Consider the following 15,377-nt stretch of genomic DNA (forward strand, 5'->3'; position numbering starts at 1 on the left):
ATTATCAACTTTTCACAGGAAGTGGCGTACACATCTTTCAAGCCCTATTTTGTGTGTATGCAACAGTTAGAAATGAGGCCCCAAGACTGGGTGCATAGACAATTTGGTCCTATATTATAAAACTGCACTTGATTGATTGATTGGTTGAGGGCATAAACAGAAAGTATATTGCTGTCATATATTCTGTGAATTACACTGTGGAATACAGCTTGAGCCCCTAAACCTTTAATGGCACAATAAATCAAATGGTTTTTAACATTCATAGGATAAATGGTCAATATTGGAAGCAATTCTAGCAACATGATGTTGTGCTTACATGACATGGCTACCTTATGTTAAAAGAAGTTCTTCTGGCTGGAGAATCAACTTAACAAATGTGTATCTACTGCTGTACATGTTTAGTAACAAACTTTAAGCTGAATAATAGTTTTTTTAATCTTTGTTAAATTGTTGAGGTACAAAACACAGTTGAAATAAAAGTCATCAAAGCCTCAGACCAAACGACAAATCACCAATCACATCAACAGCTCAAATGTGCTTAACTGGTTACCTGAGTCATTCTTTACCTGTTATGTTAGTAGCACAGATCCTTTTGGCAAATATAGCCCAGTATTGGTTTATGCATTTTTTTTTTACAAAAACAATGAAAAGAAACACAGGGTAACAACCAGGTCACTAACACTACTTTCACATTCTACCGGTGTCAGGGAGAGAAAAGGATTTTCATTGTGAGGCTACAAAATTAAAATCACCAAACCAGAAAGACATCATTTCTGATTTTGAAGTAAAAGGCCATTTACAGTCTCCTCAGTCACTCTCCAGCAGGTACTTATTATGTTGGGTCAGTATCACAGGCACAAATGAGTGAACGTAGAGATCCGTCACAGCTTGGTGGGAAATGACTGTATTGATCTGTACTGGCTGACAGTGGGGCTGTCAGTAAGTGAGCCGACCTTGGTGATCTGGGTGGTGGTGGTGGTGCTGATGGTCTCAGAAGTGATGGTTTGGGCACTCAGCAGCACTCCAGAGTCCTTCTCTGCCAGGCCGTCCACAGGCTGTGGAAGAGACACCATTTTTGTAACAACTGACGCCACTATATGATCAACTTTTTGTATGTGAGATTTATTATTTGTCTAAATAAAGACATTTAAAGAGATTCTGAACTCACATGGAGCAGGAAATAGGTACTCCTGTCACCCGATTATCATTTTATATTATAGTGTGTTAAACTGATAAACATCTTTATATAATGTTGAATATCAGATTAATTAAGTTCTTGTATGACTGCTTGACTTGTACTTCTACTACCAAATCAGCAAAGGGGGTAACTGTAAATAATAAAACAATAGATAGCAGCATCTACAGTGTCCATAAAAACTATTGAACTCGTTAGTAAATAGGTTTAAATGATTATAATATAAATACACTAGTATCTGGAAATTCTAAATAGTGGTAAATCAGTGGCTAGAATTTACACTATGAAGACAACAAATGCTTATTAAAACAGAAGTCAGAAGATGGATATGAGAACATTTCTGCCTAAAGAAGGACATACTCAAAAACAGTGACTGTCCAAAAAGGAGGAAGGTTACTAAAACACCCATGAGTCCTCTGAAAGAGTTACAAGCTTCTGCAGCTGCCAGGTGCAACCAGCAACTGTTGCCTTCTTTTCTTCCCCAGTTAAAGCTTTATGAGAGAGTGACAAAGAGCAAAAGCTATATTGAATCTTAGCTAGAGTTTCTCAGAAAGCATGTGGGAGACCTTGAAGGCAACTGGAAGAAAGGTTTTGTGGTTTGATGCTCTAGAGTGGCTGAGCCCAGATCTCAATCCAATTCAAAATGTGTGGTTAGGCTTGTAAAGGGCTGTTCCCTCATCATCCCTGACCTGTCACAGAATGTGAGCACTTAGACCTACTGTATGAGCCTGTACAAAGGCTCGTTGGTGGAACTGACGCCAAAGATCCATCTACTAAACACTGAATATTCAGGTGAATATTTATGTAATTGTTTTCCTTTGTTGGTACAACTGTGGTGCAAGAGGTACAGCAGTCTACCAATCCCAGGGTTGTTTGTTCGATCCCTGGCTCCTCCAACCACATGTCGAAGTGTCCTAACTTAGTTGCTCCCTTTGAGCATTGCCCAGTTGCATAGCAGCTCCTCCATCGGTGTGTGAGTGTGTGTGTAATTGTGAGTGCAAATGGGGGAAAGAGAATCAGTGTAAAGCGCTTTGGGTACCAATAAGGTAGAAAAGCGCTATATAAGTGCAGACCATTGACCTTTCATAAAACATTTACTGTAGATTACTTTGTAGAAATCTGTTTTCCATTTGACATGAAAGAATCTTTTTCTGTCGATTGACAATATAATAGCTGCACAAAATGTGAGGCATGAATATATAAAAAAGAGAAGAGAGTGAACATTTTCTGATTTCAACAAATTGATCAGACAAGGGCAAAAATAGTTTTTTAAGTGTTTGTCTACATTCATATTTGCACAGCTTTAAACAAAATTATGTGTTGCATAAAAGGTGACACCATTTAGAATGATAATAGCATTTAAGAAGAGTCTGCTAATACTTTGTAAATTAATGTTACTTTGTATAACCATACCCAGAAATCCCCCTCACCTGTGCCGACTCGTATGTGATGGTCTTGGTCTCAGTGTGAACCAAGGGGATGTCCCTGTAGGCCACGGCTCCTCTCAGGGAGTTGGTGACGTCTGAGATGGTGATTGTCTGGGTCTTTAGCACAGGAGACTAGAGGAATCAGACAAACAAAGTCTCTGAGGGTTTTTATCATCCAGCAAGACACCATCAGGCGGATGAGGTGTCACTTTTATTTATTTTTTATTACTCAAATTAGCTAAAGGAGAAACACGCAGGGTGTGATGTGTGAACTAATATACAGTGGAAAAATTGCCACTAGTCTGTTTAATAGCTTGGCCAGTATAACGTAATTTTAACATTATATTCAGATGTCACCAGGAGTTAATCTGCTGTCTTTGGGCAAGAGGAATGGTACAAGTTACTAGAAAATTCACTTGTTATCTTAAATTGTATGTCTTTGCACCGAAGGACACCAAAATCCTACACAAGCGCAGGTAGAATATGCCAACTCCACACAAAAAGGGACACTACTCAAATATTTACAACCTAAACATCTGAAATTTGTGCTTTGCAAAACAATTGGCAAAAGCATCAATACGGTCTATATTGAAGGAGGAAAGACTTTTTGAAATGTTGGTAGGCCTTGTTGCTGCTAATAGCCAGAACAAAGAAAGTCCTGCTCTCCTTGCTGTATATTTTTAATATCAACATATATTTAATATAAAGTATGATATGTGTAGGTGAATGTTTTTTCGGATTTAGATTGGTTGTGAATATCTGCTGTGTATGAACAGTTTTTAGAAAGCAGAGCAGGAATTGTTGTCATACACTGAAATTCTTTAGCTGAAGACGTGGAAAGAAAGCCGAGCTTTTTGATGATGTGGTCTGTGTTCATTGCAGATGAGGATGAGTTTTGAATGCGTTAAACTGCAGAACATTTTCTGATTAACCTGTTTGTTATACTATATTTCATTGTTATTAAAATAACAATGATAAATGATGGTTAGGGTGAATTGAGAAAACCAATATGACCAAAAATGACCATAAAACCCTGGGGGTGCCAGTGCTGAGCTTGTGTTAAGTACCCAGTGGTTGTAACATGGTGTATTGTTTCAAAAGCAAAACTAACACTTATGAAGAAGATGTGGACATAAATGCTAGCTGACTCTATCTATCGCAGTATGTGGTGATGGGCTAGAATGACTTTATCATTAACACATCTGTTGGTTCAGGGTGTATATCGAAAAAGGTCCATTAGTAAAGTTGACCTAGTTTTTAAAAAGATGTTGGAGAACTTAAACATATGGATGACAATGGGTTATTTCAGCCAATGAGGATTAGAGCAGTGGAGTAAGAAGTTGAATATGTTGCAGAACGCTTGAGGGCAACTCAGTGGAACAATGATGGAATATGGCCTGCAGCAGGAGATTAGGTGAGAGTGTGGGTTTTTTGTGGCACTCAAGGATCCTTATACCTCTTACAGAACTGGTCAAGATTGTCAGGCAGTTGGGTGTAACTGTCAGAAATGGGTATAGGGCTTTGTTAGTATTTAGCAATTTGAGACTTTTCCACATCGTTTGTGTGTTTCTATTTCAGGCATTTAACTAAAAACCCATTTAAAAACCCATAAACTTCAAGACAAGGGAACTAGCAGGGCAAAAATGCTAAATGATTTTAAAACTCCTTAATCCTTCCAATGGCACTTTAAGTATACAACTAGAAATCTGGAGAATTGGTGTATGATTTCAAAGATATTGGCAAAAATAGACTATCCTAATCCTAGTCTTTCAAGAATTTAAGATTACAAACTTTATTTTTTGAACCGGGACCTCCAGTATTTTACTCAAGTAGGTAATGAAAACATAACATGTTTGACACTTAATAATATAAGACTTGAACCAGTTTTGGGGCATAAAAATCTTACTGGATACGACACTTTTCTCAGGCATGTGATTTTGTTTTTGTTGTTGAATTGTCTTACTGATTTTGAAGATATGCACCCTCTCAATGAAGATCAATGTTACAGATTATTAAAACTTAAGTTTCATGGCATTATTAGAGTTCTTGATCAGGGGTTTTAGGAAAGCACATATAAGTATAAGGTAGCAGTGGTGTTATTTCTTCTGCTGGGCAAGTCTCCTGTTGCTTGAAGTGCAGGTACAAGAAGATGCAAACAAGAAGCTTATGAATAAATGATTAACGGCAAATGGTATCCACTTACAGTACTGTGCAAAAGTTTTAGGCCACAATTAGATTTGTTGTTTTAGCAAATCTCTGATGACCATTTATGGACTGTCTGACGAAAATACAGTCACACGCTAATAATTCTTTGGACCCTTTTATTTTTGATTGTTTACACTCACCGTGGTATCATTTTGACAAAATTTAATAATGTAATAACATTTATTTATACCCAGAGAAGAATTAGTTTTATTGATGATGGGAAAGTCGGACCACTGCATAAAATCTTTTCCAGAGATGGACTCACTGTGGTGACCAATCCAATTTTACTTTCAGCAATCTCTAAGGAGCTGGCTCAACAGCTGGCAGCTTCATGTGAATGCCAAATTGATCTTTCCAGAGTCCAAACAAGCTTGACCAGGAATGGTCTTTGTGGAATGAATGCAGCCAAGAAACCACATTTTGGGGAAAGAAAAAGGGCATAAAAGCTGAGATGTGCAAAAGCTCACAAACACTATAGTGAAGCTCTACAGAGAAGACTTTTATGGGGTAAGAAATTTAAGCTTGAAATTTTCAGGTCCTAGCGTTGACAATATTTGAGAAGAAGAGCTGGAGAGAGCTGGAAGAATGAGAGTTAGCAGCCTTTGGAGAAACATGGTGGATGGTCTGTCATGGTATGAGGCTACATTTGTGGTACCAGCGGTGTTGGTGGGATCATACATGCTGAAAAGCAGAGACAGGTTTGAATTCATCTGGCCTTCTGCAACGTTACTTATTAGGAACGGTTTTATTTTTTTAAATCGTAAAAATCCAAGCACAATGCTCATACAATGAAAATATATTTAGGGAAAAAAACTGCCAATAAAACACTGACAATGATTGGGGGTGGCCTTAACAGTCACTAAGATATCATAGACGCTTTGTGGGATCAACTGGACAGAGAAAGACAGTCTAAAGAGGAGCTCTTGGAAATGCTTAAGTAGGCATAGTATAATATAGATTGTTTACAAAAAATCTCAACATATTCCTCCCAAAAGAAGTCAGATGTGCTAAGTTCACATAGTGTGTCACATAAAATAGAAGCTGCTTTGTTCTGAAACTTTTTTTATACTGGGTACAAATATCCTAAATTTTCAGGTTATCCAGAGATTGTCATTGGAACCTTGCAAAAACAGCTGAGCTGATAGTTGCCTAAGAGTTTTGCACTGTACTGTATATAGCACTTTTCTACTTTTTCTTTACCCAACAAGCCTCAATGCTCAATTTGCACACCTACAGCAATGGTGATTAAGCTGCCACCGAGAGCAATTTTGGGCTCAATGTCTTGGCCAAAGCCATTTTGACACATGGACAAAAGGAGCTGGGGATCAAACCACTGATCCTGTCATTGGTAGACAAACCCGCTACTAGTTGCTCTGAAACTTTTGCCTGCAAGGCTCCTAACAATCATACTGTACAAATTGAAATGTAGGCATGTACACTTTATTTATTTTTATTATTATTATTATTTCTTATTTGAGTTTCTATAGCACACCTTACTGTACTGTAGCTTACTGGAAAATTCACACTACAAACAAGATAATCCATTGACTTAATAAGACGAAGTTCGTCAGTAGATGGTGACAATGTGGTAATTTCCAGTAGTGTCACAGTGAAAAGTACAGACTTACAGAATCATAATTATACCAAACTCTACTGACACCAACCCAACAGCAGGCTGAGTACATTTACTGAGCATGCAAAGTCTTATATATGTGTTGTATGGTTTGGTTTGTTAGCAGTGTTGTCAAAATAGTAAAGACACGTTACAGCTGTACTGTCACTCTCTCCAACATTTCAATATATTTTAAAAGGTAAACATCTTTCCCAGAGTTTCAGTTTTACTGAACAAGCCATGATATATGGTAATAAATCTAAACACAGTAGATTCAAAGTTATTTAATGCATAACAAAACTAAGCTAATAAAGTTGTCAGAAAACTGAAGAAAAGCGTGATTCTGAGCCTAAATCATACAGCAGTAGAATGATGAAGTGACATGGTCCATTAAGATGACACCAGACATCTTAGTGGAGCATACTGAGATGATCAACATGCTGTACTTAGAGCAATAAATAAACCACAAAACACTTGACCTAATGTACTATAAGTAATGAGAGTGAAAAATGTTTCAGTCATTCTACCTTTACTGTTTAGGGAGCAATATTTCAAGCTTAATATGCAACTTTTCACACTGAATAACCCAACAGCATTAGTCATGTGAAACCAAACTTGCTGATTGGCTAAATAGCCAACACCTCAACAGAGAGTTAATGGAAGTCTGTAAAGACATTCTCAAGAATCTTTCTTGTCTTCGTAATATAATTTTTTGTAAGATCCAAAAATGGTACTTTATTCAGTACCAGATGTATACAAATACAAACGTGTTGTTCTACATGGTAAGCCAATGTTATTAAATGGTTTTACGTCAGATACGCCTTCTGATGCAACCCTCCTCAACATAACGAAAACTTCTGATGCAACCCTCCCCAATTTCCACCGTGCTTGGACATGGGGATAGGAATTGGCAATTGGGGGTTCAGTGTCTTGCCCTTTGACATATAGCTGGGACTGGGGATTGAACCACTGACCCTGTGGTCTGTGGACAACTGCCATACCAACTGAGCTACAGCCGCTAGTTATTTATATAACCAGCTTAATTTGCTCACTTACATTAGATTTCTGTTTTGTTCCCCAACTAATGTAAACCCATTGTTAGTGTATAAACCTGTTTATAATTAGCGCTTTTCGTTATGTAGTCTGTTAACTCTTATTTCCTTAGTTCACTCATCTTAAATCCAATTTAGTTTTCCCTTAGTCTCCCAAACAAGTGTTCTTGTTTAGTTGATTGGCCTCTGGTTCAGTTATTCACTCCGTTTTGTTTCTGTTTGTATTAGTTTTATCCTCCGTCTTGATCTTTTCTGATATCTTGTGCCTTTTTGACTAAACCACTTTTAGTTACCAGACTCCTGCCTGACTTGTGTCACTTGGGTCCCCCCTTACTCAAAACCTGGCAATGCAGCTGGGTGTATGATGGCTCTAGTAAAGGCTATGTTTTATAACCATTGAGTCTGTTGGATGGGGTCATTTTGTTTCTTTGTTTCTTTTTGTTTTCATGCTTGGCATTTCTACTGGAGTCACTTCCACTGGGAGAATAACATACTGTATCATCAAATACAATATTTTCTTATTTAATTAGAGATTCAATAAGAAATCTGACAGATTCAAAGATATCTCTTTATCTCAATCACTCTTTGTTACACATTCCCATTTGCTCAACTCCACAGTAATAAGTCCCTCATTTTCACTCTATCCTTCTGCTCTGACCCTAGTTTGAGGTTTTAGTGTTGTAGTATTTTAGATACAATTACATCTCTAAAGGGAAAGCCACTGCAGTACAAGTCTTATTCCTGACTAAATTAGATTAGGGATATTGAAAGAATCCATTATTCAGACATTTTAGGTCACAACAATCTCAAAAGGTGTGGAGGACCTATCTTATCTTAAAGACCTCGTAGTACCATGTTACACCAAAAGACACCAAAACACTTTGCTTTCACAATGCATTATTACCTGTGGTTGCCAGAGTTCCCAATACCTCTACCCCAATACCACAACCTCTATTCTTCTCTTCTCTCCTTCTCTTCTCTCCTAACCATGCATTAAATGCGCTATTCACTACATACCATTGAAAGTATCATCTTTCTTCCATAGTTGTACTTCTCCCTCTCTGTTACCCTCTCTCTATACCATTGGAGGTATTCCCATGTTTGTAACCGCTCAGGATTTTTATCTGTCACGTCTTGTTGCTCTTCTTTTCTTTCCTTTCTGCGTTTCCACTCACCCCAACCTGTCAAGGCAGATGGTTTGCCACCATGTGCCTTGTTCTTCCATTTAAGAGTTTTTCCTCCCTACTGTAAACTGTGTACATGTAGGCTATGTAAATGAAGCATAAACAGAACACAGTGTTCAACCACCCGAGGTTACATTAATAATCAGGTAGTTGGATCCGATAATATCTGCGAGTGACATTTGTCAAATTTACAGGCATTGCAACAGTAACATTAGCTTAGGAAGTGTCAATTGCCACTTGTGGCCACTGTAGTGCATGGAAGGAAAATTGGATAATTTCAATTTTGGAACAATTAGAAATAATAAATTCAGGGTAAAAGGATAAAACAGCACTTAAATGGAGCAGTCTCTGGACAGCTGGAGGCACCTTGCAGGATCAAATGTTCAGGGATCTCCAGAATGTCTCTCAAATAAAAGTCAGCCACAGCATGGTCAAGGCCATCACCAGCAGCCCTGACAAAAAGAGAGACATCCGGGAGTGCTTGATTCTGGCTGGGCTCAACTCACATGGGTTCACCAAGCTTCTTCCCTCATCCGACACATTGATAGTCACCTTTAGAGTGTGCCCACGAGCTTGTTCTTCCTCTTCCTCTTCCTCCTCATCATCAACCCAATCAACATCACTGTCCTCCCCATCTTCTTCCAGAAGGCAGTCATGTGTGTACAGCGATCGTCCCCTTGGCGCTGGGGACAAACTATATGCTCTTACCTTGTTTCCAAAAAGGGACTGCCTTCCTCGCTGTGCACAGCAGCAGCAGACCAAGAAAGACAGATAACAATGAACAGAGAAGTGGAATATGGTCAACTGACAGGAGAAGGAAGAAGGATGATAAAGGGATAAGGAAATGGAGGAAAGGTATGAGAGGGAGGAATCGGAGAGAAGGGCAGAGGGGAAATGGGTTTGTCCCTGCAATCTCTAGTCCCCAAAAGAATCTTCATATTTCCACAGTTTTCTTCACAATTCACACAACTATTCCATCTGTTAGGAACTGAGTTAGAATTACCCAAGTTAGCCTGTACTCCAATACTGAGAAGATTAGGTTATGTGGCTTACTGTCAAATGAAACACGATCAGTCTTGTTCTAAGTTCTATGTGTGAATTATGCTTTAAATGACTTTTTTTTAATAGTTTTACAAAATGTGTATGCTGATTTATGGATTACCAGCATTCCATGAGGAAATAAATCCAACAAATTAGTCGGCAAATTATTAGTTGACTGAATTACATTATTCGTGGAGTTAAAGGTGAATCCTAGATGCTACACTGTAATGATTTCAAGTAATATATGTTTTTTTTCCTGATTATTTTTGGATTTGTGTGCAATCTCAAACACTTCTTTCTTATGCAGGATACCAGATAGTTTCAAATGTGTAAAATGTAGCATAAATCAGTCCTTCCATAAATCAGGACTTTTGCTTTTTACGTGTGATATGTAGCATTTTTCCTGAGTTAGCTTGATATTCTGCATCCATGCATATGGGTATACATGATCATTTTGCAGGGTTCTTGTTTTATTGTCCATTACAGATGAAGTCTTCAACAAACTCACAGTAAATTAGGTACCTTAAATTTATCTATTCACCTTAAACCGTCTATGGTCAGAGGCTAAAATGTCTACTTTGGTGTATTGTAACTGTGAAATCAAGGACACACTGAAGAATCAAATGAAATCTGTCACTGTTTATAATAATAAACTGCGTACATGCAGTGCTACAATGTCAAACTTGAAAGGTGTAAAAACAGTAAAAAATGGGCGTTTTTTATATTGAATACTGTAAAAACAATAGTTTAACCAAGGAAGACAAGAACTATTAACTGATTTATTATTGACACCATCCCCTAAATAACAGGACATCAAATGTTTGTATTAACATTTAAACCAAGTAATTAACTGTGGTCTGAACACGAGCTGAGCACAGACACTAAAGATTGAGTAATTTGTAAAAATCAAACAGGGACAGTGAAGTGGGGACAGCGACAGCAAATGGAGGAAGATAGAAGATGGGTATGAGAATGGTTTAGGAATGGCAAAGTCTCAAAGCTAAATTTCTAACTAATGCAAACTATTTTGTCTTCTAATGCCAACAGGGATAAGAAAACAGACCAACTGGTATCAGCTGGCAAAACCATAATGTGTCAACTCCACTTCTTTACAATGTACAAAGTCTGTCGATTATCTTGGCATATGGTGGAAGCTCGGAAGGAGCTTATCATGAGCCACTTTGTAAGGTACAATACTTCAACACGTTACTCAGTAGGGGTGATGGGGATGTAATATTGCACACCAAGCACAATCTGTGTTTAGCCTGCAAGAATCAGCTCAAGTCAGGGAAAATCTGGGAAATTTAAATGGTGGATGGTGATGCAATGGAGACTATTTTATCATCCCATGTGTCATAATAATTCTGAGCATTCAGCAATAATATGAAATTACAAAAACCGTGCCTCGGGCTTTCAGTAAAATGTGCTGTTATGGCTAGATTCTTAAGTATTAAAAAAAAAAGAAAAATGTCAATATTGTGAAGTCCCTCATGTCTGGGGAAAAAACTGTGTCTTTAAGTTGTGGTTAAAGGAAAGCTGAGAGCCAGAGGGTAACAACGGCAGGTCGGGGGACAGAGATCCTCCCTGACCTTCAGTGTCATTGTCTACACGTACAGGTAAGGATGCTGGAGGTTGAGGGAAAGGGGATGAAGTAGGTGGGGATTTTACAGGAGTAACAGGCACAGACTTTAAGGGAAAAGGGAAAAGATATGAGGACAGAAGTGGGAGAGATAGAGACACAGAAACCCACATAAAGACATCCAGGAGGGGACAGAAAAAGGGAAAAGGATTGGATGGTAAACAGATGAAGAGGTGGGGGGGAGTGGGGGTCAGTCCTCTGACTTGTAATCATTGCTTTTTAGCTTGTTTTCAGTTTTTTTTTGCTCTTCAGTCTTTCACTGATCAAAACAGGCACAAGAGTCATGCAGATACAGGATCAGGATTACCCGGCCTTGCAACTGATTGGCAGATCAAGCGAGATGTCAGAGCTTGCAGTAGTCATTCAAAGAGCAAAGGCAGTGTTGAGTAGCAGAGGTCAGAGTTGAAGCAGACAGGATCCAGGGTAGGTCCCCTTCAAAGATGCCAGTATGCTTCAAACAAAGTGGTTTGTTTATACATTGATGAATGCTAAACCTCTCTTCTCCTACACCTTTCCGATGAGGTGTGAGCAGGCTGCATCCAACAATTTTCCTTTATAAGATACTGTTGCAAAGTGTGCAAAGAGCAATTTCATGCAATCGTGCCTTGTTCCTCTAAAAGTCAAAGTCTGCACATAGTGTGGCAAAAGAATGAAATTCAGAGCGCTGGCATATAGAACATATATCCCGGTAACATAAACTACTGCAGTTGGTTTGAAGCACACTGAAAGCTTTAGGTTGCTGCAAAGCAAAATAAGGTGAAGTTGGACAGTTGTTTGTCAACAGTAGGCCATGGCCAAATCCTCCAGGTGGCATTCTTAATTTTGCTCATAAAGAAATGAAAGTTAGTGTTTACCCACTGCAGCATGTACCACAAAGCTTTATCTTAGACAGGTTGTTAACTACTCTGTATGTAGGTAAAACCTTGGGCATCCTCCACTGCACACACATACACACACATGCCATCTTTATATTGCCAGATATGAAAAAAATTATCTACACCCTGTCTCTGCGGTTATAGTCATGCTAAAGCAGTGAAATGATATGGAGAAAGCCAACAGCACCACCAAGTGCAAGATCGGTGTACAGTACAAATACATTGTGGACATTGCCAAATTCTTCACGAATAATTCCTATATTTGTGCTCAATACTGTACCTATGTATGCATCTGCCTCATACAATCCACAATGCATGTGTTTACATTATATTAGGCTTATTATCCTCTTGACAAGTATTTGAGTTGTAAGACCATGTCCATGTCCTTAGTTTTTGCTGTACACTGAAGACATTTAGATTTAAGCTCAAGAGATGAATATAAAATTCCAGAATTTCAGTTAGCATTTACACCTAGATACATTAAACAACAAAGAACATAGAATTTTTTTCATCAGATGGCCCAAAGAGAGACCAAACCTTTCTGTACACCTCTGAATTTATTTTGCAGCTACCATCATACTTCATCAGTGAGCCTGTTCCATAACCACCTATGCTGCCCAGACCATGACGCTACATCCAGTGTGTTTCATGGATGAGCTTCTATGGTTTGGGTCAAGAGCAGATACTTTCATCCACACTTTTCGCCATACAAACTTTTGTCATTTAAAGCTGTTTATTGAAAAGAAATCAATCTCATAGGTAACAAAAATCACCTGTCAGTAATGTGTTAAAAAACATCTGCTCCCTTAATACTCTCTAAAGGTGTTATGTTCTATTTTATGTAGGTGTAAATACCATTAAATAAAAACAGAATTTTTCAATTTATCATATTCATCCTTTGAACATAGTATGCAAAAACCCAAATAATTTGGTCTTGTTGTTCCTAGAGTAAACTTTTGAATGGGACTATACATCTGTCAACTGACAAGACTTGACAACTGAAGCACGTGCTAATATTAACATTGACTGCCATGAACAGGATTCTGAAAGTGAAGCAGCTAAATGGAATTCAGCCATCATTATTTGATTTTTAAATGTGCTCTTTCTTGCCATGCCAAAGAATCTTTCATAAAAAAAGCCTGTTTTCAAGCCTTGTTGTAATTTTTGTTCAGATAAATAAGACTTGTGGAGGGGCGATAAATAATTGTAGTAAACCTGGGGCAGGGTTTGTACAGGTTTTTTTTTTTTTTTTTTAAAAAGAGGGTTGATTTCTGTTACAAGGAGAACATGTGTGGTGAGTATCAGTAGCTCAGTTTTGCCCTGTGCCCACTGAGTAACTATCCAGCCTTTTAGGACCCTTTAATATGCTGTATGGGTGCTGTCCAAGCGAGTTCCCCCTGACAGTAATATCCGTCTTTATCAGAACAATCTAATCTGTACTTGTTCTTTGTTTATTCTTATGTATTATAAAAGGTTTCACTTCCAGTTTTGTAATAAAACATACCTCCTGTGGTGTTAGTGAATGTATGATTGTAATGTAATGGATCACAGAGCTCAACATCCATTTTCACTGAAAACTGATGACAAAAATGAAAATCCCAAACAGCAGGGCTTTAAAAATATAATTATAAAAAAATATACATTCAGCAATTTCATTGGTGTTTCCTAATGTACGGTGCTAATGGATCACTCATCAGGCATTTAATGTACCTTTTAAAAAACATATGCTACAACTAGCAGAGCTACGTTTTTTGTTGCCCAGCCCCAACTTTATTAAAATGCATTGTAATAAATAAACATTTTTAAAACATATCTTTAGAAAATCTAATTTCTCCTTATCAACATTTTATATTTTATCTGATGGGCAATGTACAGCCATTAGTAATGAATAGCCTGCTAGTTAGTTAGCTAGCATAAAAGTTTAAAGCAAGAGTTTGTTTTGGTTGACTAAGCTGCGAAACCTGCACTAAATACCATCGCTTAAAGCAGCAGTCTGCCATTGTAAAAGCCTGCTAGTATGACATGTTAGTTAAAGTCAAAGAAGAAAAAATCAGGTTCATCTCTGTGTGTCGAGTACACAGAGAGGACAGGGATATTAGCGTAGCTTAACACATGACTTGAAGCCGCATAAGCTGCTAGCATGGCTACATCACATTAAAAAAGGATCTTTCAGCAACTTGGAAGTTTTACAGTGACGGAGTCTAATGGACATGATCTGACAGCCTTGCAGTACACATGGCTGGACTCACCGCTGGCTGGAACTGGCCGTTAATGCTCGCTGTTCTGAAAGGTGAGTTGGTGGAAAGACGCTTGTCCCACTCACTGGGCTGAGGCTCTGGTACCGACTCCATGAAACTCCTTTTCAGCTCACTGATGCTAGTGTGGTGGCGCATGATCTCAGTCTGGGTTTTATCCAGGTCCTTCAACAAGGATGGAAAAGTCAATATAGGTAAGTAGAAGGAGAAGGTCAGCAATAGAAAAACAACAGCATGATAGAAGTTTACCAAGGAATATGTGACAGGAAGTGAGAAAAAACTATTTGCAAAATAAACATTTAAAGGCAACAAACACAAAAAAAATAATGAAAAATGCAAAAGAAGCTCTGCCACTCTTTTAATATGCTGAAAAAAGATTCTTTAGTAAGCAGTTTGCTTCTGCATTTAATTTATCATGGCCGCCTATTCCCAATGACATACTGAGGTCATACAAGACAAGCTTTGGGGGAGTGACTTTCTGTCTCCTGTTATGTATGGTCTGCATTTCATTTTAAAATCTCCTTCATTTGACTCATGATTAAAGACATAATGCAGCGGAGGGGCTGAGGATTTGTCCTGACTTGTGAGTACCAATATTGTGCCGCTTCACATTATGCTGGAAAAAAGACAAGACAGAACATGCTGAGATGTCTTGTTGTCTTGTAAGAGGTGTGGACCCAAAGGAACTATGGTTGATGGTTGTGTACATCCATATTCACATGGGAGTTGACCTGACAAAGCATCATTTAATTTTAAAACATCTGCAGCATTCAGTATGCAGATTTTCTCCTTTTTCTCCTCCATAGATACATCAGCACAAATGTAACTTTATGCTGTCCTAAACAAAACTGTTCAACACTGAATCTGCAGTGAGACCTACCTGGAATTGCAC

General features: G+C 38.2%; 1 protein-coding gene across 12 annotated transcripts in view; it reads right to left on the reverse strand.

Annotated features, from left to right (window-relative positions):
• Positions 1 to 15,377, reverse strand: part of epb41a (erythrocyte membrane protein band 4.1a) — a 106,463-nt gene that overhangs the window by 67,418 nt on the left and 23,668 nt on the right. For 8 of the 12 annotated variants that reach the window (XM_067510136.1, XM_067510185.1, XM_067510176.1 and 5 more), the window contains 4 exons: positions 14,480 to 14,650; positions 9,228 to 9,413; positions 2,626 to 2,754; positions 954 to 1,055 (listed from right to left, as the gene is read on the reverse strand). In XM_067510136.1, coding sequence (XP_067366237.1) covers positions 954 to 1,055; positions 2,626 to 2,754; positions 9,228 to 9,413; positions 14,480 to 14,650 — 588 coding nt within the window. The other 4 variants (XR_010914829.1, XM_067510194.1, XM_067510203.1 and 1 more) reach the window with 4 other exon arrangements.

This window comes from Channa argus, chromosome 1 (assembly GCF_033026475.1).
Source record: "Channa argus isolate prfri chromosome 1, Channa argus male v1.0, whole genome shotgun sequence".
Classification (NCBI taxonomy): domain Eukaryota; kingdom Metazoa; phylum Chordata; class Actinopteri; order Anabantiformes; family Channidae; genus Channa; species Channa argus.